The sequence below is a fragment of the Opisthorchis viverrini genome (assembly GCF_000715545.1).
Source record: "Opisthorchis viverrini unplaced genomic scaffold opera_v5_160, whole genome shotgun sequence".
Classification (NCBI taxonomy): Eukaryota; Metazoa; Platyhelminthes; class Trematoda; order Opisthorchiida; family Opisthorchiidae; genus Opisthorchis; species Opisthorchis viverrini.
Genome location: NW_008751817.1, coordinates 26,015 through 52,201, shown reverse-complemented (window position 1 = coordinate 52,201; position 26,187 = coordinate 26,015). Strand labels below are relative to the sequence as shown.

General features: G+C 45.2%; 1 protein-coding gene across 1 annotated transcript in view; it reads left to right on the top strand.

Moving 5' to 3' along the window:
- Nucleotides 1–2,318: 2,318 nt before the first annotated feature.
- T265_14219 (hypothetical protein) overlaps nt 2,319–26,187 on the top strand; it is a gene marked incomplete at both ends in the record, with an annotated part of 43,804 nt that continues 19,935 nt past the window's right edge. The window contains 2 exons of the mRNA XM_009172636.1: nt 2,319–2,502; nt 24,465–24,598. Of these exons, the coding sequence (XP_009170900.1) occupies nt 2,339–2,502; nt 24,465–24,598 (298 nt within the window). The remainder of the gene's footprint in view (nt 2,503–24,464; nt 24,599–26,187) is intronic.

The following is a 26,187-nucleotide window of genomic DNA, read 5'->3' as shown; positions in this document are numbered from 1 at the left end:
AACCGGCCTCCTTCTAGGTCTTTAAACTCTTCTCGTCCTACAATCGCAGTGTCGTAGAAGCCTCCCAGTGACAGTAACTAATTTATCCTAGGTGTAATGCTGTGAGCTAATTAGTAGCACTGACGATCTTTCTGTTGCTGCACCGATTAGTAGTTTGGCGAAATAAACATGAAATCTGCTCATATGGCTCAACTGACGGGGCATTCACTCTGGAAAAAGGAAACGGTGCTCTGAATCTTTTCCTCTCGGCTGATGAGCACAAGCGAATCGCTTTTTTCGCTGTGTCGACATGTTTGTTGCAAGTTCTCGCGATAACTAATCCGTCAGGGCTTTCTTCGCCATCTCCTAAGCGCAAATCCGGAAGGATCCGCTAGAAGTCTGAAGTGTGAAATGAGTTGATTCGACATTTCCAAGTGGCATATTGTCATAGACGTTCTAGTTTCTACGCATCGCAGTGCTTTGTTCTTGATCTGATACCACATCTCATTTTATGACTACTGATGTCACAGCTTATACTTGAAGTGAGATGTTCAGCTCGTTGGTGTAAGATTAGGGATCTCAAGTTAACGGCTGACGGTTTTTGGTATTGTCAATTCCCGGTCAAACGTAATAATGCTTGATTCTGCTCACTGTTTATGGCAAATTGAAAACTTGTCCGTGGTTCGGTGCATTAACACTTTACTCTCTTGAAATATGTCAGGAAGGTCAGTTTCCTGAAGATTACCCCCAGAATACCCGAAGCCTACTGAAACTCTCAAACTCCACCAAATGCCGATCAGACAGTCTTGGATCGAGGTCAAACAATGCCCCCTGAATGTATAGCGCGAGGCCGTTGCACTTTTCGACGCTAGGCAGTGGAGCAGGGACAGCAGTCAGATTATATGATGTGACCTGTTGGTAGTCAGGTCTGTATAGATGATGAGTGGCATCGCCACGAGAGACACCAGCTTATAGAGCTGGCCTACTCATACAATTAATAACAGTCCTGTGTGAAAGCTTTTGCCCTCAATTCGTCACCATCCATTTTCCCAACTTTTCGGAAAAGTAGAACAGTCCAGCAGTGACCAACCTCAGTGTCTGTGTCCGCTTCTTCTCGGTGAACCAAAGTATAGCAGATGGTTTCGAGTATTCGTATTCGAAAATAGTCCACAAAGTTCAGCAAATCACCGACTTTATGTTCTGGCTCTTCGGAAATCCTTAAGATTACTTCTGCCCTAAGTGTCGTCGTAAAGCCTAACAAATTTGGGTAGTAATTACCCAAGCACGTCGCTGTTAGTTGCCTTCTAGCTTGTCGAGTCAATACCTAGGGTTAAGATACGTCGAACATTATACGTTTTATCCTTTCCCATTTTATGCTTCTTTGTAACAAATTTTCTTATTTGAACGAATTGATACAGCCGTACAGCACTGAGGCGCCGGTCTTTTCCACTAGTGCTGCACGACACCGACAAATCAAAGTATTTCCGGTCAACCTACTATCCACCTGCTTATTCATGAAATTTTAGACCCTGACCGCACGTAATGTGTACATTGTTCGTTATTGCTCCTTCCTCCCACTGGCCACCATTCCTTCCTTGGTGGTAAACAAAATCATTTGGACTCAGTTTGTTTGAACGTTGCGCCTCATTTGCTGCCTTTCTATCCGTACTCATCAACCGAATCCATGCATATTCACCTACGACCTATGAAATCGTGCATGCTGCTTACGAACATTTTGTGCATTACCCTCCATAGCCAGGTTAAATTTTGCAGGCACGACTGTGAGTAGCATTTCCAAATGCAAAGTGCGGGATTGTTTTGTAACTGACCCCTTTTCTTTGCGCGCGTCCCCTCCCACACTATTAACACAGTGCCACGCAAAAAATATAATCCATAGCTCACCGCACGGCAATTCTTGACGTCATAGCTGTTGAATATGTGCTACGAACTTCGCCAATGGTTTGCATGATGTCTGAGTTTAGCCTATCCTCACATATGGCGAGTAATTGAACGAAACCACACTGGTGATGCCCACACTCCCACAAAGAGTTGCGGGTTCGTAGCCGTACAACACAAAATGGGGATCCCATATAGCTGTGCTGTGGACCAAATTCTCATGCTTCTAGCTGTCATCTGGGCTGAGTCGAAAGACGAGCACTTTCGCACTACACGCGTACACTTTTTTCGGCCAACCTCCACAGCGCATCATCCTCATCACAGCCTTCGAAGCCACCATGTGTTTATTAACTGGATCAAACGGACATGCATGTATTTAATGGCTTGCCCGTTCGACTCCCCGTTTGTCACCATCATTTTTCTCCTCTTCCAGTTTTATTGATTGGTTGTCACGTTATCTCTGATGGATGGATTACGTGCTGCTTCGACCCGCACAAATATTGTCCATTCTCCGGAGGCCATCCGACTTGCGAACACAATGCGGGAGGCTTCAGATTCTAATTGGCAGTCGCGATTCTTAATCTTTGTTCGTGGACTTCCCGGAAGCGGAAAATCTACACTTGCTAGGTAAGCATTTGATGCACATGTCTTCCTTTGGCTTGTCTTACATGTTACTTGATCGTTTGAAGGGTGGGATTGAATATCAAATTGGGACTCTTGACCGTGTATTGGCGGTTCTTATGAGGACTGATCATCTGCTCTTAGCCCGTTTGTTGATATCACACAAAAATCGTGGGCTCGAATAAGTTACGCGGTAAGCTAGTTCGACAGCTGTGTGATGCTCCTCGGTTGTTCATAGTTACTTGAACTAGCACTAGGATGATGCCATATTTGTACTCGGATGGGTATGTTTCCGTAATCTAAACTACCCAATTGGTCAGATCATTTCGACAAATACACTCATTTGCAAATCAATTTGGTTTTCACCGGAGACTCAGCCGAATCACTCGTTTATGATGTTCTTCAACTGAACATGCTACACAAATGCAGTCTTACGTTTCAGTTGGCACGATATTCGAGATATCGGGGAATATTTTCATAATGGAAACTACTCACAAGGTTGCTGAAAACTCTTCGACAGCCCACGACCGGTTTCGCCCTTCTTGGGGCTCATCAGGTAGGCGCAGTCCCCGAGTTTCCGTCAACCTTATAATCTACTAGAACCCAAATTGGACTGTTTTCGAGAAATACATTCATCTGCAAATCAATTTGGTTTTCACGGGAGACCCAATTGAATCTCTCGTTTGTCATGTTCTCCAGCTGAATGTGCTGCACACAGGCCGCCCCAGGATACAGTTGGCACGATATTCGAGATATCGAAGTATATCTCTTTTCATAAAGGAAACCACTCACAAGTCGCAGCACATTCATCTGGAGGACATCATAAACGAGAGATTCAATTGAGTCTGCCGTGAAAACCAAATTGATTTCCAAATGAGTGTATCTCTCGAAAATATAGCCCTTATTTTGCCAGTTGATGCTCTCTAATTTGCCTGTGTTGGCGGTGATGGAGATGGTGTACCGCTGGTGAACAGTAACAGATTTCTGCAGTACGTTTTCGACTATTTCGGAAAAAAAAACCACGGATGCAGCCAATTATACTCAACAAGAAAAGAAATAAGTTGAGAAAACAAAAGGTAATCATTTCAGGTTTTTGGTTGCTCAATCAAGTAAAGACAAATAAAACTGTCTATCGGGAAACCGTGAGTTGTCCTTTTAACGCAACCGTTTCCCATCTGTAAAGTATGCTCCCGTTGTAAGTATACCTTGGAAATCACACAGAGCACATCTTAGTGTCGTAAGGAAATCGGTTTCGGAAGACTTTTTTGAATTTTCCGCCTCTTTTTGTGTACAGTACAGTCTGCCTTAAACTCGCTTGACAGCACTGTGAATCTGAATCCCTTACTTACCTGTTTTGTTTGAAACGACGACCAACGCCAGAACGAAAAGCAAAATTTACTCCATAAAACGACAAACTAGGGAGATTGCCTGGAATATCCTGATGACCACGTGCTAGAGAAATAAATTCGTACACTAATGAAGAGACAGTCGAGTACTATGTTGCAGACGCCTGAATTTAGCGTCCACCTATGAGCGTATTGGTCAAACACACGGCACCTTATACCAAACACTGTGCACGTTTCAAGTTCGTCTGTATTTTCATGATTTGCAAGAATGTTTCCATCCTTATCACCCGAAGCTAATGGAATTCTGACATTAGAATATGATGAATTTGGTTGAGACAAAACAGTCACCTTGAGTACGTCGCAGCCAAACCATAAATACATACATGCCTACATCATGTACGTAGTAATACGTAATACATAATAATATCTTGTTGATTGATTCTTTAGCATTACGGGGCAAGTGTAGAAAGTATATTATATCGAATAAGCGTCGGAATAAATGTTCTGCCGCTTCTGGTCGAACCACTGAATATTAGCATCCACACAGTCTTACGTCACGTGAAGAACACAAAACCCTGACTTTGTTGTACAAGACAGATATTGCGCCTTGGATTATCTTTTTACCTGATGTGTGTCGATTTATATACGGTTCGTTTGGGATGAAAAACTACTCAGCAACGTCATTAGTCTGATTACGGTAGTCCACGGTACCCCGTCTATCAGTAGTTGGGTGTCTTAAATCTGTTATGTATTTTCCGTTTCACGTCAATCTGAACCTGTTATCCGGGACCCAATGACTTATATAGTTCTACTGGTTGCACCTGAGGTGGACGTGACAATACGGATTTCATAGAATGTTGGCTGTTCTTTGCACGATATAGTTATCCTCTGTCGTAACTTGACTCTGTGTGTGTTGGCTCTGACAACTCCATGCAACACGAATGAGGCATTCGTACTTCGGACATGCGCCAGAAGTCACCATGCCATCACCTTTTGTGATTACATGATAGCGATCGTGTGGCGGGCCCTCTACTCCCTTCGTGTCTGGTGAAAAATTCGCCAGCTAGGATCACGACAATTTGGTGCTGACGACATGTCTACTGACCTTCGTTTGAGTATTTGAAAATGACGCAGTGCGACTGACGTGTAAATGCGGTCTTTCACCCAATCATTAGCCTCCCTAAACGACCATACAGCATCGTACTTAGAGCAAATGTGCTGCCAATACCTTCGTTAGTCATACACTGTAGTACGCATTATTTGAAAGCACAGTGCTTCTCTTAGAGTACATGTTCACGACATGGAATAGAAAAACTCTCTTGAATCAGAGTCCAATCAGCAAGGAAACACATCACGAATACTTGCACAGAAATGAGCCGAAACGACGAGCTTTGTATACTGAAATAGTATGTGCCCCTCATAACACACACCGTCGCTTTAGTAACAGATTAATGGTGTTTTTTGCAAAGTATCTTTCAGCTGTAGCACCCTTTCGGTGCCTAACTGCCATGCCACCAGAAGGAAGCACGAGGGTTGGGATACTGTCAGGTTGCCCAAGCCTAGACAGGGGAAGTCGAGAGGCAGAGGTCGGATTCGAACCACGGACCTTCCGGTCGTGGTTCGCGCGCTAACCACTTGGACCATCTCGCCTCTTTTGCAAGGTAAAGTCATGGACCAGTGGTTGTCTTCGCATGCAACACTAATCTGCTCACCATATGAGAGAGACGTAAAAAGCAGAGTCATCTCCAACACTTTCCCTGACACCGAACCGAAGGAATGGTGTGAATTATTGGATGGCCGGTGTCTGTGGACGGACATTTTCATCCATTTCGCTTTACACGTACTGCGCGTACAGTAGAGGCACCCGAGTCTAATGCCGAACAGGCTAGTGCCAAGTGAAGGGGTTTTCTCACATTTCCTCCATTTTGATAGCCTATCGCGTGACGTACTTGGGATGAGGACTCAGGTGCTGAGCGAACCAACTGATCCGCCGATCATGTGCTGTCATTTACCGTTTTTCTGTGTAGTTTTCCACGCTTGAGTAAGGAGCCCAGCTGAAACATCTGTCATCATTTGTGAGGTCGCTCGTACCGATGGTTACCTGTAAATTGCTGGAAATGGGGCTCTTAAAATTCCATCGTTCCAGGTGACTTATCCTTTACTTGCTTCTCTCACTCCATCCGCTAATTCGTCAAGCTAGTTAACATGGTTATGAACAGTCTGAAATAAGAGACGGTTTGCCTCATTGTGGCCGTAGGTTTCTGAACATGGCCCTTTTTCAGATGGCCTGCAGTTGATTTATGCACCTTTAGGAACTTTCGTTCCTTCTAAGAAACCCTAAAAGTTAAACGGGTCTGAAAGACTCTCATGAACGTTTTTATTCCTGAGAGTCACCATTGGGTTTAACAACACCATAGAGTGGAAATAAAAAGCCCAACTTTGCTACATGCGCAATGTCCAGCCTAAACGTCAGCCACTCCTTTTGTTTTATGCAGATTTTGATGCTTTTAACACTGCAAGTGAAAATAATCCCATGATTTACTTGTGAAAGTCATTGTTGGTTGAAAAATATATTTTGTGTGTAGTTCGAAACAAATAAGAAAGCTATAACGGTAACAAGCCTTGCAAGCGATCGAGATGGAGATGCTTTTGATGAAAACGTGAAAGCTTATCAGGTCATTTCAATATGAACTCGGTTATTCGTTAACTTTTTCGCATAATTCGCGGCCAGAATAGCTTAAGGTGCAGAACTCTGATCGGAAATGATTACCCGTATATACATATCTAGGATTCCAGGTGGGATGGGAGTCGGACAGCGCATTTTAATCCCAAAGAAACCCGTTTACATATAGTTGCCATTTATGGAGCTTCTTGGCTTCCGGAACCGTCACAAGTCGTCTTACAGTTTCTTGCCGAGGAGCCTCCAATGCAGCACAACTAAGTGTCTGCTTCTCTGTTCAACACAGTTGTGAACGGTAGATTGCCAGTGTTTCGCGTTACTCAGCGTCTATCCTAAAGAGTAGCCGGACATTTATCCTACTACATTCGAACGGCAAACGCTAAATACACGACCAGTGTAATCACCAACCACCTGATCGATGTGATCCATTAAGTCGACCAGATCAATCCTTCAGTGTAATATATCGAGTGCCACCTAATCTTCGAAGATCATCGAGACAACAGAGGCGGTTACAATGAGGTTGCGTCAATCATCACACTGTCATCAAAAAAGCCGCTGACCATCTTTTGTGCAGGCAACGACTCCTCTTTGACAGAAACTTATCTAAAACTACCCGTAACTGAATCATTGTCAACTGCATTTGAAAAGAAACATCATCTGATTACTGGCGAAGCATAAGGATAGTGTTTCGGAAAAGCTTGAAAGCAGTCTACTGTTTTTCAAACTTCCTTGAAAGTGCTATTTCTTGATCAGATCCAAGCGTTTTTTAGTTGACTGAGTAACTGTGATGTGTTCTTTCATCGATGACCACTGAAGTTTGTTGCTTCAGCTATACGTAAGGCGCGGACATGATGTGTTCGTATGCGCTCACCAGTAGACTATTTCCTATCGATCGATCGTCGTTGATCAGATGACCTCAGTTTTGTCATGTGCGCGAATCGTTTTTCGTCACGTGGTCTGTGTGAACTGACTAATGCTGGAATAGCGCAAAAAGAACAACAGAACTGCGGAGATGCGATTTCTCTGTACGGCCTCAAACACAGCACATCGAAATAAAAGCAGTGAAACAGTTAACCATTCGGCGAATATCTCAATTATTACCTCCAACACTGAATTCCTTTCTCTCAGTGATATTGCAGCTTCAAACGGCATTTCGAGCAATTTCAATACAAGCGGTCCAGAATATTGAAAAAACTTGCAAGCCAAAACAGAAATACGCGTTTCTTCCAGTTATGAGACTGGTTAGCTCAAGGGATCCCGCGGCTACACGATGACTAAAACAAATAGCGTATCAGGACATGTCCACTGGCGCACGCTTCAGGTCTGTGCAGGGTTAAGCAAAATCGACTAAACGAAATTCTATTTCATTGCAGTTGGAGGTAATGATGTGGATACACCACCATCGCTTTGCGTTTTAGGGCAATAACCATTGTATCGTCAGTGAAGCACTTATAGTACGTTAGCTTCGAGATAAGGTCGGTCAGCTATGTTTCCATCAAAACAATGAAACGCTTGTTCGAATTGGGTCTAGTGGCCTACTCATATCCTCGCCACAAATTTGAATTTGGGAGCCAAGTCTCACTGTATACATCACTTCGCAGCGGAGCAGCTAACCCAAAGATTGAAGGACCGCATACTTCTCTGGGTTTAAAATTACACGGCAGTTTGAAACCCGACACATTTGTTGTCAGCCACTATAGTCATCGATTGGAAGACATCCTTTGGCTGAAGATCACCAGAGTGACTTGACGGCAGCGTATATCATTGTACACATGGTTCGAAACTCACGCGTATAAGTTTCTGGAAGTCACATCGATTGGTCGGTCGAGTAAAGCCTTCCTTCTGCTTTCAAGAGGAACTCGGTTTAGCACTAGGACTATCCGTTAATTAACATGAGTTTGGTAACCACTCTGCGATTGGTGATCAGCGTTCATTCGCTTCACTCCCTCTTTCTGTTGTGAGGAAGGTATAAAAAGCTGTTTTCCGAACCAATACGAAAGACATACGTCCAGCACATTCTGTCTTACTGTGATGTTTAAATCAATAAAGTGATCGTTCGGCATTACTGGTAGGCTAAAAAAAACCTCTTGTAAGCAATAGCAAATGTGTTGCAAAAATGGGTTTGTTATCAATGTGAGATGCTCTCTTTGTTCAAGATAGTCACGTCGTCTGATCTCAGTCAGACGTGTATCTAAATTTCTCGTCAGAAAGTAGACACAGGTCGTTCACTGCTGATATGCACCGGAAGGTGGGCTACGGGTTTCCCGAGGACTTCAGCCTATATTTCGTCGTTGGATTGACTCCTTGGTGTTTAATATTTGAATGACTAGAATGCTAATCGGATTGGATTGGCAGCAGCTCTCACCTTACCTTGATAGCCGGGCTTCAGTGCTGCAGTGATCCTGCGGGCTACATTGGCTGCAACTCCGTTCAACCACACCAGGAAAGTCAACGGGGTGCAACTCGACGAAGGCAGCAAGTCCTTGTACTGCGAAAAACCTTATTGCGGTGCGGTCTGCAGGTAGAGTCGTATTGTCCTCTTTGATAGGGATGTGAGGGCCGTAAGATGTTTCCTTCCTGTGACAAGCTTGTCCGTGTTTATGGAAGCAGCGATACTGTCTTCTTCCGAGAGAAGACGGGTTAAAAAAGTTCGGTCCTAAAAATAGCATACTCCGATCCCCCAACAGTCGACCGTGACCACTAGCAGATTAATCAGTATGGTCAAATTACCCGTAGAAACATAGTCTGGTGCTGCTCAAAAGCGCTTGCTGTTGTCAGACGCATTACGGGTCTGACACTTGTGCCTTACTCCCTGTTCCCTCGGGCCAAACCAACTCTATGCAGCCAAGTGGGTAAGATAATCGAGTCCGTTGCTCCGGGAATGGTCCTTCAAGAATATTCTAACAACCGCTCCTCGCAGTTCAGACATTTAAATTAGGGGGTAGGTGTATAGTCCCTAAAAAAGACCCTACGTCCTCCTACTGCTTTTGGGTCACACAATTTTGTCAAAGGCTTAAGGTATGGCATCTCAGCCAAATCTTCTTCCTTGGCTTGGGCAACCGTGAAAAATCATTCGCTTTTACTTGACACTCACCCAGGTCCTGATTCGTTTAGCTGTCAGTCACATAACCGTTACTCTAAGCTTCTTCCCAGTGAAAGGAATCAAGATAATCCTTTAGTAAATTGAAGGGACCTGTTCCACATTACTGTTTTCAACATCCATACCGTGTCAAATTGGCCAACAGATAGGTCCTGTTCAGAGCTTGTTCTTTCTTTTGGCCGTTGTCTGGTGTGCCTCCGAAACTCGCATATAGGACACCAGCTGGTCATTTATCTCAAACCAGTCAGGGTGAACGCAGACTTCTCGCACTTTCCACTTCGAGTGTCTCGTGCTCCTGACGCAATTGCGTGTGGTTTCAACGGTGGGTGAGTTGTGCTCAGCTCAAGGGTTGAATGTGCCTTACTATCATGGGTTCCATTAAACGGTCGCCTTTCCGCTGTTAGGTTGACTGGTTCAATCAAGTTCAATGCATCATGATGTGTTCCGATAGACGGCAGCTCTGATACTGAGAGAGATTAATTCTATCGTGTTAAGTTTGCGAGAAGTACAGATTTCATCACTACGGCAGGCAGTGTCAATGCTCACTTTCGCTGACTAGGTCTTGACGAAGCCCGTTTTAGCGGCCGGTTTGGGAGTGAAGCTCTCAGCACAAATAATGGGGAGTGTTGAATCTAACTTGACGTTATGATAATTCCCCCACTCATTTGCTTACTCCGCCTATGTACTTTTGACCTCCAGTTGTTTTGCTTATTCGTACCCGGCACTCACCTTGCCGCAGAGGACGTCCTTTCCGACACATGTGTATTGACATGTGTCTGTGTGCGAATGTGCACCCATGTGCGTTCATGTTCCGTTTGCTGAGCCTCCTGTCTTGACTTGTTTTCTCCTGAGTTCCGTGTGATCGCACGTCCAATGAGAATCACGAGTCCATCGTCGGAAGGAGCGACTGCAACCCACGCTACTGAGCCGCCATTCCGCTCGCCGTTGTTTGGTGTGCGGATGTTGACACTGCACTGTGCCGGTCAGTGACAGACCTGTGAACTTGTTGACGCTACGAACGTGAACGGTTGAGGTTTGTTGCTTACCCTTTGTGTAAATAGTATCGTAGAATTACGAACCCAATTCTTCCTTTTGATATTCGGGATTGTTGAACCTACGCGTCACTCAAATTTGCGTATCGGGATCCTCAACAGGGAGCGACTTCAACCATGCGCTGCACATCGTTTGCTTCTATCTGACTGCTGTCCCCGCTCCAGCACCTAGTGCCGGAAAAACACTCGTCGACAAGACACACAACAGCCTTATTCTTAACATGCGAAAGCGTGCGCTGTAATTTTAAGGGCACTGTTTGACCTTGACCCAAGGCTATCTAATCGGCGTCTAGTGGAGTTTGAGAGTCAGTAGGTTTCGGGTGTTCTGGGATAATATTCAGGAATATGACCTTCCTGACAGCTCCCAGCAAGCGCACACGTCCAACACAAGCACTCACACCTTGTGACTTGGATGTCTCAATTCACATCGGCCATCGATTTAGCTGGATCATGTTGCGATCGGTTACCGATGGAGAGCTTCGTTACAGGATTGTCTTTCATTTTGGAGTAAACCTCTGGACTCCAATCACGGCATTGTGCGAGCACACATGTCTCTTTGCTTTCCCTCGGGAACGCGCCGGTTAATGCAAAGGCACTCAGTTCACCATTTGAATAAATTCGCTTTATCTCAACAAAATCGATTTGAGTTGGCTGAGAACCTCCCAGAACTCGATGGGCATAATGATGATTTGGATGACACAGTATTCGAAACCACCTGCTTGAGAGTGACCGCAGACACCAATAAACACTAAATCTTGTCAGGATTCGAATCGACCTCTGTCTGTCGAATTCCCCTGCCTAGGCTTGGACAACACGACAGTATCTCAGCTTTCGTGCTTCCTCCGGGTGGCATGGCAGTTAGGCACTGAAAGGGTGTTACAGCTGAATAATCAGCAGCTTTTATTGAAGCCAGAAAAATGGTAGCGCACGAGCCAGAAAGCGCTGGTGGATCACAAACGCCCTAGAAATAGGGGATGATTTTGCAATGAGGTACAATCGTACCCTGTTTCGTACAATCCAATCTACTGCTTTGAGGATTGTAGATATCTCCGGAAAGGATGGGACTTCAATCTATTCACAGAAATGTTGATGACGGTGGGCTGAACACTTTGAAGAACAGTTCCGCTGGACCCCATCGACTCGCCCTCTGGATGAACTAACCGAATCCGAGTGGGACGTCGACAACGGTTCCTCCGACGGTGGAAGTTCGGCGTGCAACCTCATTACTTCAGCACAACAAAGAACTTATACCAGAGGGTTGGCAACATGCACTCTTCAACGAATGTGGCAAATCCGTCGCAGCTAACTTAGCGACCCTACTACGAAATGTCCGGAATGAGGAAGAACTTCCAACGGAATGCAACACCTTGATGGTGGTTCCTATATTCAACAAGGGTGCAAGAATATCGTTCGGAAATCACCTGGGCGTCAACCTAGTGACTGTTGCTTCCCAGGTGCTCCCCGACATCAAGCTTAGTTTCGCCCCGACAGGGTTTACATCAATCTTCACTTTGAGGCAAGTGTTGGGACTGCGCCACTCCTTTCGACGACCAACAATGGTCGTATTTTTCGATCTCGAATCCGCTTTTGTCTCTGGTGGTCGTCAGAAACTGGCGGTGTCTGGCGAATAAGGTTGCCACTTTTAAATTCCTGTCTTTTATAAAGGCTTTATGTATCTCTTTTCTTGGAAGCGTACGTGTCAAAGACAAATGCTCTCCTGACTTCACCACATCCAGTGGTGTCAGTAGAGGGTGTACTCTGTCTCCTTTTCCCTTCAACTTCGTATTGGATATGCTGTTTGAGCCTTCATTATTTACCTCTAACACCTTGTGGATCGAAATACTCCCATGGCGTCCGCTTACGGACATTCAGTAGACCGACAATGTCGCTCTTCTTGGATCAGAGCCTTTAGGAATCCAAGCCAATTTAAGCAATCTAATTAATTCTACTATACAGTTCAGGATGTGCTTCGCACCCGTAAAGTGTAAAATGCTGCTGCAAGATTGGGTGGGATCGAACCCCTTGCAAATGAAACAGGCTTGTCTCAGTTCCGCTTGTTTTACGTGTAACACGTAGACTGGTGAGTGTGGTTGTCACCCATGAGGCAGATCCGAATGAGACGCCTGCATCCGTGTGTTGTCCACATGATCAAGGCCGCAATGAGGAGATCCGGGCCTTTCGAGAAAGCCCGTCTGATGCTCATCATTGAAGTGTGTTGTGTCCTAAGGTGTCTCACGCCTGCTTGGATAACCGTTCGCCAGACCGGTGCTCTTCACCATGTACTCCCATGACCTAAAGTGAAAGTCACCATTTTGAAAACTTTCCTGAAGACTTCTAGTAGCTGAATTGGGGGGGTTTCCGATTTAAAACTCCCTTCTTCAGCTAACTGGAGAGAAGTTACTTTTGGAAGCCAGTTTCCGCCTTTCCTTTCAAACGACCCAACCAGTGAAGTCGGCTTTGAATAAGCTTGCACTGAACTCTACCAGTTTTTGCTCTTTAGAAGACTGTCAGTTTGATCCGGAGGATTTTGTTCGCAGATGCTGCAAGAGAAATCATTCTTAAACCTATGTTTTTCATCTGTACTGCGTCCAGGTTTTGCTGTCGCACGATGGTGGAGATATCACAACGATCCGACCCATTGTACTCTTGGTGTCTATGCGCGAGTGATACTTGCTTCAGATGCGTTTTTCAAGGTGGCCAAGTGCTGTGCTGGCGTCTGAAATTCGCAAGTTCATTCAACTTCCAGGCGTTAGATTTCTGGATAATGTGCTATCGAAATATAGTGACACGCGCACGATTAGCTAAATAATTGGTACGTTGTGCTGAGTCTTCAGTGTGGGTTGATAAGAGACAGGCGCTCAGAATTACTCATATTTAAGCCAAATCAAGGTGCCATTGAGATCAAAGTCCGTAGCTGATTGTCGTAATTTCGCTTGAGATTACGAAGAAAAGCGCACTCGCCCGTAGTCAGTCATTGTGTTCATGCACTAAGGATTTGTTCACGATACGATTCGAACTAAAAAAAAATGGTCACTCAACCGGCATTCACTTGACATACTACCTTCGCCACGGCGAAATGTCTGGACAGATATTTTTCTGTAGAGAAAAATTTCGGTAGCTCAGGTAACTTAGATGGTCGTTGGCTTGTTTGCTAAGCTGAGCGCACCACTACGCTCCCCAATAACGCATTGATGATGTCACCTCGATTGGTTATGAAACGTTTGCAATCAAATTGCCCAGCTCAGCGAAAAAGCCAACGAGCAGACAGATGTCTCCCAAATAGAGACCGTGTAGGGCTTGGACAAGATCGCAATCCCTCTTCAATGTTATATCGATTTCATACTCGCCTAAGCTAGTTGCGCATTTCTGCACCTGGGTTTTCATTCCATTGAGAACGTCTTAGGGCAATCAGGCCTCCGCCGGACGGTCCATAGTGCTTCTCTGGTAACTGAGTTGGAGGCCTTCGTGAAGTCCACAAACGGCATGTAGAGTGGTAGTTTCCGTTCACGACATTTGTCTTGCAGCAAAAATTGAGCCGCGACGAGCCCCAAGAAGTGAGAAGCGTATAATGGGATGTCAAAGAATCTTCAGCAACCTTAATAGTAGTGTTTTGCGTCAAGAAAAGGCACTGCGATATCTCGAATATGAGGTCAACTGAAACATGAGGCGGCATTTGGGCAGCATATTCAGTTGGAGAATATCAAAACCATTAGATTCGTCTTAGTTTCTCGTGAACATCACTGCAGTTTCCAAACTAATACTTCGGTAGCTTTGAACTCCACAGTGTTCCTCAGGTATAAACTCCTCCATAAGGTGTATTCGATTCCTAATCTTGCCTGCTTTGCATGTGTGGTGATTGCCCGCCTTTTGTCGACCTTCTCCTCTATACAAAGAAAGTACCGTTGAACCCCTGAGATCTTGTGGAACATTTATCTCCCAACCTGTTCTTCATTGTCGGTCCTTTCAGCTTGAACGGTTCCTTGGGCAAGCTATCCGTTCCTGTTGCTTATCTATTTCGTAGATTGTTTACTTTCGTCAGTAGCTCTTGGGCTATAGAGGAACCAACCAGGTAAGTCTCCAGGGTAGGTTGCATCAGCTGGGCTATATGGGTAAAATCTCCATCTCCTGGTTCTTGAATAATATTGAAATGTGATGTTTCCTGTCTGGCTGCATTCCGTTGGGCTTGTTAATTTTCTCGCCTGTTGTCTGAAGACACTGAAATTTGACCCATGGTTTTTTTGTAGTGGGATAAAGAAATCCATGCGACAAAGACAATCCGATCCGCATATATAATGATGACGTAGGTTTTCGTGGTACGAACTGAAATCGCTATGTAGATGCTGTGGCTAACTTCGCTGCTGAATCGGGTCATCGGATTTGTAGTGTACCAATCAAATATCCGTCATCTTGGTGGTTGCACTTCCAAGGTCTTCCTGACACATTCTACCTGAGGACCCGTTCAGTATAACGTGCATAGTCATCGACTTACTACAGCATATATGTGGCCCCTATATTCAGTCCTCATCGGCTGAGTTCAGCAACGCTTGGAACACTCTCACACACAATCGGTGGTGCGTTTGTCACATGAACTTCTAACTGAATCTTGACGATTTTTGAGTTTCTTTCCGATCGTGTAGTAACTCGCCACTGTTAGAGCACCAAACGATAGCGCGTTAAAACATAAGATGTCAGACTAAACACAACTTCATTGCTCGGCTTGGATAAGATCAATCGCTTTGGCATTTGTGTCATCCCCGGTCTAGGCTGCTCGTTAGCATCTCTTTGAGCCACAATAATCTTGAACAATACAATCCTTTTTTCCCTGACGGAATGGCGCACCGTTGTGTTGGAGCGCTAGTTTTACGCTGTGGCCATGCAATGCCCACAGAATATACGACTTCGAAAACAGCGAGCCAGACAATAGTGTGACCAGTGTAATGCATTTCAAGACAGCTCACTCACTGCGGTTGACCTTGAGCAACGAAGTCATATGAGTGTCTGACACGTTGATTTCAAGGATAATGTGCCACCACAGAACGTAATGTAAGATGGTAAGAAAAATAAAACAATGGCTTTTCAGGAACTGACTTTTGTGATCGAGAACGGTGTTAAACGGGCGAGTAGTCCTAAATCCTTCAGGAATCACAAGGGGCACAATGAACTTTTATGTTTAGTCTCTATTGCCACAAGTACACGAGGTGCGGTAGCTCCCATCACGTACCCACAGAGCATGATCTTGGTCGCAACGAGCCATTGACGGGGAAGTCGTTATATCCTACAGACTCTAGGATAAACACCGTTTAGTTGGCTTCACTCGGTATTTTATCGGTCACATGTAACAGTAATTTTCTATTTCTTGCTTGTTGCAGGTTTTTTGTAGCCAGCTTCTGTCAATATGTTAAGTTCAGTTTGAGAGCCAAAGCTCACGAGGAACACTTACTGATGTGCATAAGCCCTGTGGAGGAGTTCCGTTCTTTTCCATTACATATCTCCGGTTCTCACACACACAAAATGACATTTTAGATCAAGCAGGAATCTAAATGAAGTCAAAGGTCAGGATGATTATATATTTAATCCCTGCCATTTCGCTCGTTTTCTTTGTTCGTGCACTTTTTTGAAATTTTAAGGACCTGAAATTCGGCATGTAGGTGTGTTTCTCACAATGCATCTGTATTCTGAGATCAAGATTACGGATTATATTCTCCAAAAATAGAATTTTCGTCATGGTGTTTGCATTCAGTTGATGTTTTAGCTCAGAGAGAATTGGTTTAGTGTCAGAAAAAGCCCAACTATATCTTGAATTCACCGAGTAAATCCTACTGCCACGGAAACCACAACCCACACATCGCAGAATCTCTTTCGTGTACTGTGAGCACAATCAGCACCGCAGATAATGCAAGATGTGACCGCTAGTCTACTACACTGGCGTTGTGCCGCCGATTTCCATTTGGACTATAAGGATGAAAGTTCGAGACCACGGACACCTAAAGGCCTGTCAGTAGACCCGTTTTTCGGTTTATCCTTTCCGCCAAAGAGCTTTAGTTGCACAACAGTTAAGCCTCAGGACTATCTCACGGGTGTTACTACCAAAGATGACAGTGATGACGATGATGACAGCAGTGAATGACGTATTGCAGTGCTGTGAATTGAAGAAAATAGTGAAAACAATTGAAGACAGTGCTGATAATTCTATTGACTGTCCAGCTCTCGCTGGAGTGACGCCCCATCGAAATCCGCAGGCGAACTGGCGTAGATGTGGCGAAAGTTAATATGAAGTTTGAACCTATACAGATGAGCAATTAAGCATGGGGCGGTATGGCAATTCCTTAAAAATCGTACCAAATTAAAGCCCTCGGTTTCGCAAACACTTGCAGGCGTGCGCCCATCTCGGCCTTCAAAAAGTTCCGCAGCCTGTAAGACAGTTTATACATTAGAGGCAAGTTGGAAGTAAACACGGCATTCAAGCTGATGACTTACTCAGAATGGCTCTCTGATATCCAGGGAAGTTGAACGTATGAGCTATTGGGCACCCGCTACCCCTAATCTGGATTGTTCACCCTTAACAGAAACATGTACTGTGAATAGGGAGCGCTGTTCAACCTCAGAAGTGCCCGAATGTATATATCTACTCAAATACCATCGTTCTTCAGATCCCGACGACGTCCCACCTGCTCTGTTCAGGGAGGGCGCTGAATTCCTCAGCCTATTTTCGTCTATCCGGGAAAGAAAGGCTGCCCCAGACACCTATGGCGAGCCGATAATAGCGCCCATTTTTGAAAAGGGCATTTGCAATGAGCTTGACATGAGCTTCAGCTTGACTCCCGTTGTAACGAGACTCCTGGCGCCAGTGATTCCTCATCGTATTACGTCGGAAAGCGAAATGTTCACCTGTGAACGTATACTGAGATTTTGACCAGGTAGAGACTGCATCGACTACGACTTCACACCCTGTCAGGTGCTAGAGCAACATCATGTGTACAGCCGATCCACAATCGTGTTGTTCCTCGACTTCAGGTATGCGTTCAATTCTGTTTGTCGGCCAGTGCCGTCAAGTAAACTTGTCCAACAGAGGAGGCTCCAAAAGTTTGTGGGCATAATCTAGTCCCTATATTAGCATAATTCCAGGTGCAGGAATATGGAGTGAGCTCTCTAGAGGCTTCCCTACAAGATTTATGTCTGCGAAGGATGTTCACTGTCCACTTTTCTTCAACTTCATCACCGATGAAATAATGAGGCGAAAGCTGGAAAGTTTTCAAACCCCGGTGTCCAAAGTTGCTGGTGAGAACCTTGTCAACCTGGAGAGCGTATCAATATCGTCCTTGTCTTTGAAGACGAATGCAAAGCACAAGTCTTGTTAAATAATGTGACCACCTTCATACTATCCTTCGGCATGGGCCTTTCACCTTCAAAGTTTCTGAACATGACCTTTGCAATTCAAAAAGAATCACTGGAGGTTGTGGAAACTTTTACGTACCTCGGTAGTTATTATCTTTGATGGAAGTGTGTCTGATGAAGTCACTGCACGCGTTTCAAAGGCCTAAATCATGTTTGCCAATTTTCTTCACTTGTGGCGTCTAAATGGCATATCACCGCGTCTCACGGATCGCGTGTTCCAGACCAAAGCAGGGACGGTGTTGTTGTATGGTTGCGTGACATGGCCTCTGCGCGTAAATGGTGTGTGTCTTTAATTTTTTTTACCATGGATGCGTCAGAAGAGTTGCTGGCGTCGGATGGCTTCATTGTTGTTTGATGATGATTGAAATGATTTACTCGCTTCTCCCTACAAACATCACGTACCCCATACTCATCGATTAGTTCGTCATACGACGAGTTGAATTCAATACAGCATTACCTGGAAAACATGGATCTACTTTCCATAGTACATGTTCTTTTTGTAAAATGGCGTGAAGAGTCTAAGTGTTTGCTGTCCTTAAAACCGAATAAGACGTTCTTTTGAATTCTGTTATAGCTGGAGACGTGTTTCTAGGAATAGCTCTTCTTCAAAGATCTGCGGAGAACATTAGGTTCTTTCGAGGAGGATATATATCTATATCTATATCTATGCCTATANATATATATATAAAAACATGTGTGGAACTAGGAAGAGCCACACAGAAGAGCGAAAACGCTTCCTTACAAAAAGTTATGATTGCATTTAATTGCGAATGTCTTGGGGATAGGTGTGACCTTTTCAGTGTTTTGAAACGGTGCGACCATTGATTGTTGGTTTGTTCGCTGGGCTTGGCTTATTTTGCAAGTGCTGTGTCAGTTACTGGGAAGACACAATCAACGCGTGTTTGCAAAACAATTACCAAGCTCGGGAAACCAATCGACAACCAGGTGTGACCTTGTTTTACGAAAAATGGAGTAGGGATTTTTTGGAGGACCGTACCCGGAGCAGATGACTCAATAGTCTGACCTGGTCAATTACATAGGACTGGCGTAGTCCAATGGTTCAGGAAACAAGGCGTAACTATCTCACACCTGATGCTGTTGCAAACGGTGGACGCGTTTGAAACCTGGTCGGGTTCATTGGAGGGGGTTGTTTCTTCAATCGCATTGGATGGTTCGCCGGCGGTCACAGTCAACCGTTGAGCGATCGGAATGCGTGGTTTTCAAAGCCGACCTTTTCTGATCCGTCTTTCATCGGAAGAATACAATATCACCGCTTCCATAAATATGGAGACGATAACCGCTTGGGAGAAAGATCTCACTGCCTTCACGCTCCGATGTCTGAGGTCACTCCTATGTTACCCCCGAAACGTTCTCGTTACACGATTACTTATAGTACGAGGTGCTGCTTCTTTTATCCTAGCTGCTCCACTTTGATCATGGTTGTACCTTGTGGAATGAAGTTTCAGCAACATTCAAGTCCGATCACCACATCAAAGAAACAGGTTTAGGTCGAACAAGTCGGCTAGTAGTGTGTCTTAGGCAGCAGAAGCCCGCGTATTAGTCCATGAACTGTGCATCGCCCTTGGTACCGGGTGTGTCGGGGTTCCATCTGGCACAGTTTAGTGCACGACGGGAGTCCCTTCGGGCCAATACCAGGACAAAACTACACGGCGTCAGTTTCAAACTCAGACTGGCGCTTCAGTTCCTCATGCATGTGTTCGAACAATATGTAGTCGTCCAAAGAACATGGCAATGTGGACCTTGATTTTGGGGACCGAAACGTTCACTATTGAACAAACATCCATCAATCCTATACTCCTATACTCAATATCGTCGATCACGTCAGCCATTGGATGGCCAATGGCCGTTAGCAAGAGTCAGCTGGTACGATAATACATGCGTTTTACGCCGACGAGGATTTCATAATCACCTAAATTCGACCCGGTAGTTTCAACCTTTGTTCTCATTCCGTCATGTAGGCTTCGAATGAATTTGACCACTTTTAGTGGACTGCCATATTTAGAGAGAACTTTCCACAGTCGAACACTTCTTTGCATTCCATGAAGAGGGCGTGGAACATGTGCCGATTTTTGCGAGATTTTTCTTGAAACTGTCATACAACAATTATCAGGTCCACTTTTCTACGACTAGCACGGAATCCACATTGTTCGTTCGGAGTGGATGCTTCGATCATGTCAGCCTTCAAGCGGTGAGATGGCACGCGTGCCAGCTTCGCAGACTGATATCTCTATAGTTGCTAGGTCAGGTCTTGCTTCTTGTGGCACGACCATGTTCATCAGCTAAATAAGTGCGTCCCCCAAAGTCGGACCAAGACATTTGAGTAGTTCCGCTGCAAGCATGTTTTCCAAACTGGCTTGCGATTTCGCACTTGCATGTCCGCCTGCCGTATCTCTTCGATAGTCGGTCTACGCACAGCGTCATCGCCCGTTGAGGCAGTCCTTTCATGACAGTCTATTTGACGCTTATCTGTCGGTCAACGACTTGCTGAATTGTTTACGCCATTTATCCAATATTTCTGTGGTTGGTTTCTGTGTGGTTCTGCAGACTTTGGGCTGGTTTGATGCTCGGCCCATAATCGGTGTATCGTAAAATTCTTCGTGTTGCTGCGAACCATTCGGCCTGCCCACTTTCGATCCTTCACCATTTGACCTTGATGCAGTTGGATTTCCGATCAGGTTATTTCAAGTATCTTTTAGCCACTGTTTCTTAACCTCGATCTTCGGATGGGGAAGGTATTCCTCAAACAGCCGACTCTTTCCAGGCACCGCCTGTTCTATACGCTGGTTGTTGTCATCCCACCAGTCAGTGGGTCTCAGGTGCAGTTGCTCGATCTGGATGCCTACGATCGTTATCATATGGTGCTTCAAGTTGTACCTGCTGTTGCTAACACGTTGGGTGGATTGAAGTCTATCAGTATGAGGGCCTATGGATATGAACAAACAAATAGGCCCCAAAGCAACTAAAAACGGCCGGGATCAACTTTCTAAAACACCTGCGGAAACCAATAAGTGGTAGGCCAAACAAAATGGAGCGCTTTCGTCGTAACTAGATCAAGGCTGTCACGAACAGTTCCTTACCATACTGCAAGGAATCTATAGATCAAAACCACAGTATCTACAGCTTGTAAAAGACGAACACGCTGGTGGAAACTAAATAAGGCCGATGAAATTCTGGCAGCCTGGAAACATCACTTTTAAACGCTATTCAACTGGCCAAGAGGCCCCGATTTCTACTACATAGCCCACCTGCCCCAAAATACCGGAGACCTACTTGGTTGACTTTCGTAGAGCGGCAGAACTGCGAGGCCTTAAACCAACTGTGAAATCGGGGAGCACCGGGACTGTACAGCTTTCCCACAGACCTATTAGGACTGGAAAGGCTGACACTGCAGAATCTACCTCTCAATCTGTCACGCAGAATGTGTAGGGCTAAGGACGTTCCACAAAATTTCGGACTTGCACTGACCATTTCTCTGTATAAAGGGAAGGGAAATCGACAGATGACGGACAACTACTGTGGAACCGATCTCTCATGTACAGGAAACAAGATTATGACTCGTTTCAGAAGAGCTTGGTAAACAATCAATCGTTTTTATTTGGGCAACGTTTCGCTTTTGACACAAAAGCTTCATCAGGCCAAGTGAACAGGTCAACAAATTGGCCAGGTTATAAGACAGACGGGGAACTAATCAGTAAGTCCTCTTCACACTAGATCAGTGTTGAGTGTCAATTAACAGCTCTTGTCGGCTAGCGTGGGTGTCAAAATCTTGAAGTGGTGGGTTGGAGGAGTTTCAAATTACTTCCGATCGCTTTTCGTTCCTTAATCTTCCACTTCAGGGTGCTTCACTTGACGATTCACCACTGGTGGATCCTTGGTCATCGGGGGACGTGAATGTTACGACAATTTAGTTGGGGGGAGGGGAGGTGCGTAAGGTTAAGTGGAGTTCAGGTGATGACCACTCTTCCCTCTGATGATCGCACACCAACACGTGTTAGCTCGAATGACCCAAGAACGTTCTCCACACGCTTGCCAGTTCCACGCTTTCCATTCTGTTAACGCTGGTATGCTTGGCGATTTCTACCGCCTCTGCTATCAGTCTCTGTGAGGTGGACCGTAGTCCTCGCCTCAAAACCTCAACATTTTCTAAGTCTATTTTGTGCCCCGTGTCCAGTGCGTGTTCCGCGATTGCCGAGTCTTTCAGTAACGCTTGATATTCATCTGCGTTTCTCGGCGGCCTGTTTATTTTTCTACTATGCTCTCTGACTCTGATGTGCAGTTCCCTGGCCGTCTGTCCTATATAGACCTTGGTGCAGTCGTTACACTTTATTTTGTAGACACAGTCCCTAGTCCTGTTTGCCGGGAGGCGGTCCTTTGTTTGCACCAGTGCAGAGCGCAGAGTGTTCGCCCTTTGGAAAGCTACTCTTAGGTTAGCTATGTTTAAAATTCTTCGAATTGCCTCCGATGTCCCTGGTTTATATGGGATTACAGCGGTTCCGATCCATTCCCTGTTGGGTTTCCCTACCGGTAACAGCACCCTTCGCAATTAGCGCTTAACCAAGCTAGCTGGATACCCACTACCCCGAAGTTTGCTCTTTACTTCAATTTGGGCCGCTGTCCGATCAGCTTCTTCTGTGCACAGATTATGACTCGTATCCTGCTCATTCGACCAATCGGTGGCATTTCGAAGGAAGACGTTCTGTAGCAACAGTGTGGGTTTCGAGGCGAGCGAAGCACGATTGACGTAATTTTTGCTGTGGGCCAAATTCACGACAAGTGTCGTCAACGGAATCTACCACTCTGTGGACTGTTTGTGGACTTCCCCTAAGTCTTCGGGTTAGTCAGGAAAAAGGCACTGCGTATCGTGCTACAAATTTGTCGACCTCAACAAAGCTTTCCACGCTGGAATGAAAGGCCGAGTGCAGCAGGGTTGTGTTCTTACTGCACTCACTTTCAGCCTATATACACAGGCCTTGTGCCGTTGCGTAGGCAGCCTACCCATTTAATACCGGCTGCATTGTTTTCCTATGCAAGTCGAAGAGTTTCCTGGTAGAAACACTGCTGCGCTTCTGTTTACAGACTTCTGGGCCTTATTTTGGCGTTCCAAAGTAGAACTACAGCGGCTGGCTACGACATTCGGTTCACTGGCATCTTGCTTTGGCTGAAATATAAACATTTCCAAAACGCGTTTCTGTTATCGGACTTCACCTGAGTTTCAACATGAAACACCAGGTATTCTGTCAAATGACTATGATATAGCGTGTTGCACGAATTTCCTCCGTCCTGCGACACGTTGTTCATAGACCTAACACTTAGAAATGAAATGAACCCATGAACCTCAAAAGTTACCATGGTATTCGGTCGCCTTGAGAAACGCTTCTGGAACAATCAGTACTTGCGCATTGACACCAAGGTTGCAGTGCGCCAGACCGTTGTGGTATCTTCATCGCTGCACTGCTGCGAAACCCAGAGGCTCTGTGGACGGCATGCTTGAATTCTTGACTGATTTCACTTGCACTGTGGATAAGATGTGGCAGAATCCCGAACACTGAAGTCCTTCGGAGGAAAAATACATTGTTGGAGTTAACTGCAGTTTGATGCGAAGCTAGCTCCGCTGGCTTGGCCACTTGAAACGAGTGGCCGAAACTCTCAGCCCAGAGCACTTTTTTGCACTCAGCTGAAGAACGGAGTTTGAGATAAAAAATGTCAGAAACTCCGTTATTGAAATAGTCTTCAGGTAAGCTTGAAGAGCGGTAACTTTTAGCTCATGCTAAGATCTGATACTCGACACAACGGCTGGGAGAACGGCTGTTCAAGCAGATGTGTGAATCCTTGAGACGCGACGCGTTGGAATGCTGGAAATATGTCAGCCATTCTTCCTAATGCAGCCTCATATGTGTGGACTTGCGGAAAATGCGAACACACGTGCCTTAATAGATTCGGTCTTTTGGGTCACCAGCGTTCTCACTAGCCCACCTAACGCATGCAGCCTTCTAATGGGTCTCTCGTTATTACCCACCCGACGGGTGACGCCGGTACCTTGCAGATCATGTTTAGGCCTGCCAATGGCTCGCGATAGGCCTTTGCACGTGGGTCGCTGAGTATCCTCTCGGGTTTACATCGGCACCAAGGAATTGCGTGCAACACCGTGTTCGACGCCACAGAGACAGTCTGTAGCTTTTTACTATTCGCAGATGTCCAGTAATTTGTCCACTGTTGATCGGCAAAATCCGATTTGGGTGTTAGTCATATACATGCCACAAATTTGTTTTTCTGTCGCACCTAGCGATTGACTCTTGTCTAATTTTACTTCTTTTCACAATTACCCTCGAAAGACCTTATGCTAATACACTTACCTACCCTTATTTTGTCTATAGGTTTCTCATACAGCATGTCCGAGATGGGAAGATATTCTCTGTCAATGACCACATGTCTTCTACGAACAATCTGAATGTACCCATCTACCGATCAGCTCAGGAGTATGAGGCACAAGCTGCCTGTAAACAGCAAGGTGCGTTAAGTGTTTGCCGTTGTTACACGCGTACCACTCTTCTCTTTCTCCCCTTTTTCTCTCTTCTGTGTGGATTACGTCCAGTCTCAATGATGTTTGAGTGTCTCCTCGTTAGCTTTTTATCGTTGCTGTGATTTCCCAGTACAACAATGTGATCGGGAAAAAGCACTGAAAGCATGTGTTATGTTCGCTTGCCGTCGATGGTCGGAACGACCGTAATCGGACCAATCCACTTCCGTCGCACGTGACGTGATCGCTGTGGGCGTGCCGGCCGCGGCCATTTGGTCTGTTTTGCTGCTTCATCCCTCAAGGTCTTTAGCGTAGCCAATCAGAGTAGTGCTTTATCGTGCATGGGCGTGGACAGGGAAGCAACTGTACGTGTACATGCGTAATAGAGGAATCCCGCCTGTAATATGGCTGCAGGAAATTTCAGTGGTTTTTTCTTTCCATGCTGTTTTTTGAAGCTACGACTTATAGAGGGAACATTTTTTAAAACCACCGTCAATCACTGATGCAGAAATGCAGATGGGCCTAAAGTTAGTACACATATTTAATTGCCATATTTTCGAGCAACGGCTACTTGAAGGACGTGCTGTCGCATCAGACATCATGTACTTATCTGTTCACTGTCTCACCATCCGGATTAACATGAATGAAGTATCACTTCAGCACACTAAGCTTACAGAAAGGTATTGTCCCCTTCTGGGCGAATACATGCCCTGAATTCATACACTGTTCGATAGTGCTGCTGAAAAGAAGAAGGCCCTCGCTGCGGAGTTGTTTATTAGAAAATGCCAACGGGCCGGTTACAGACTATTGGACAGGGAAGCAAAACTTTCATATGCATCTTGTTTGCAAAAACTGAACATCCATCTTCTCTTAAACGCGTCTTCCTGAATTTTCCTGGATATTCATTGACTGTCGCTCAAATTCAAGCAAATGCTACAAGGCAACTCCACGAATTCCGCAATAGAGGCGCAAAGCGGATTTACGAGAAAACATATTACTCGTATGCCTCTCCCGTCAGTAGTATCACCGTTACACTGGTAGTTTCTTCACCAGTGCCGCAGAGAAAACACCATTGAGGATTTAGTTTCACACAGGTATTCAGAACTGCAGCTGGATGGTGTTCATACGAGACAAAGTTTGGTTATGTGATCTCAGCAGCCAACCCGCACACAATAAACCCTTGAGGCCGAGTCCTTTGTAAAAAAAAACTCACTCGTTACCTTGAACAGCACTAGAGCATTTAGTGAACAAAAATGCTTCATATCAATGTATCGTCTAGTTTTTACCGGTACATACAGACAAGGGTAATTAATAAGTAAAGCGTTTCCGGCTTCTATCACAGTAGTTAATTAGGGTTTTGTATTGCTAGTCACTCCAAACTTCGGCGATATCGTCGCCCTCAGATTCAGTAAATCCCCAAATAAAGAGAATAGGTCAGTCCCTGTGTTCAAAATGTGAGTCGTTGGTACCCGTTATTGGTTCGTTTATCCGTAGTCCAACTCTATTCTGAACGTGACCAACACACACTGTATCTTCCAAATGGAAAACTGGTCAGACAGCAACTGCTGGCGCAACAGTCG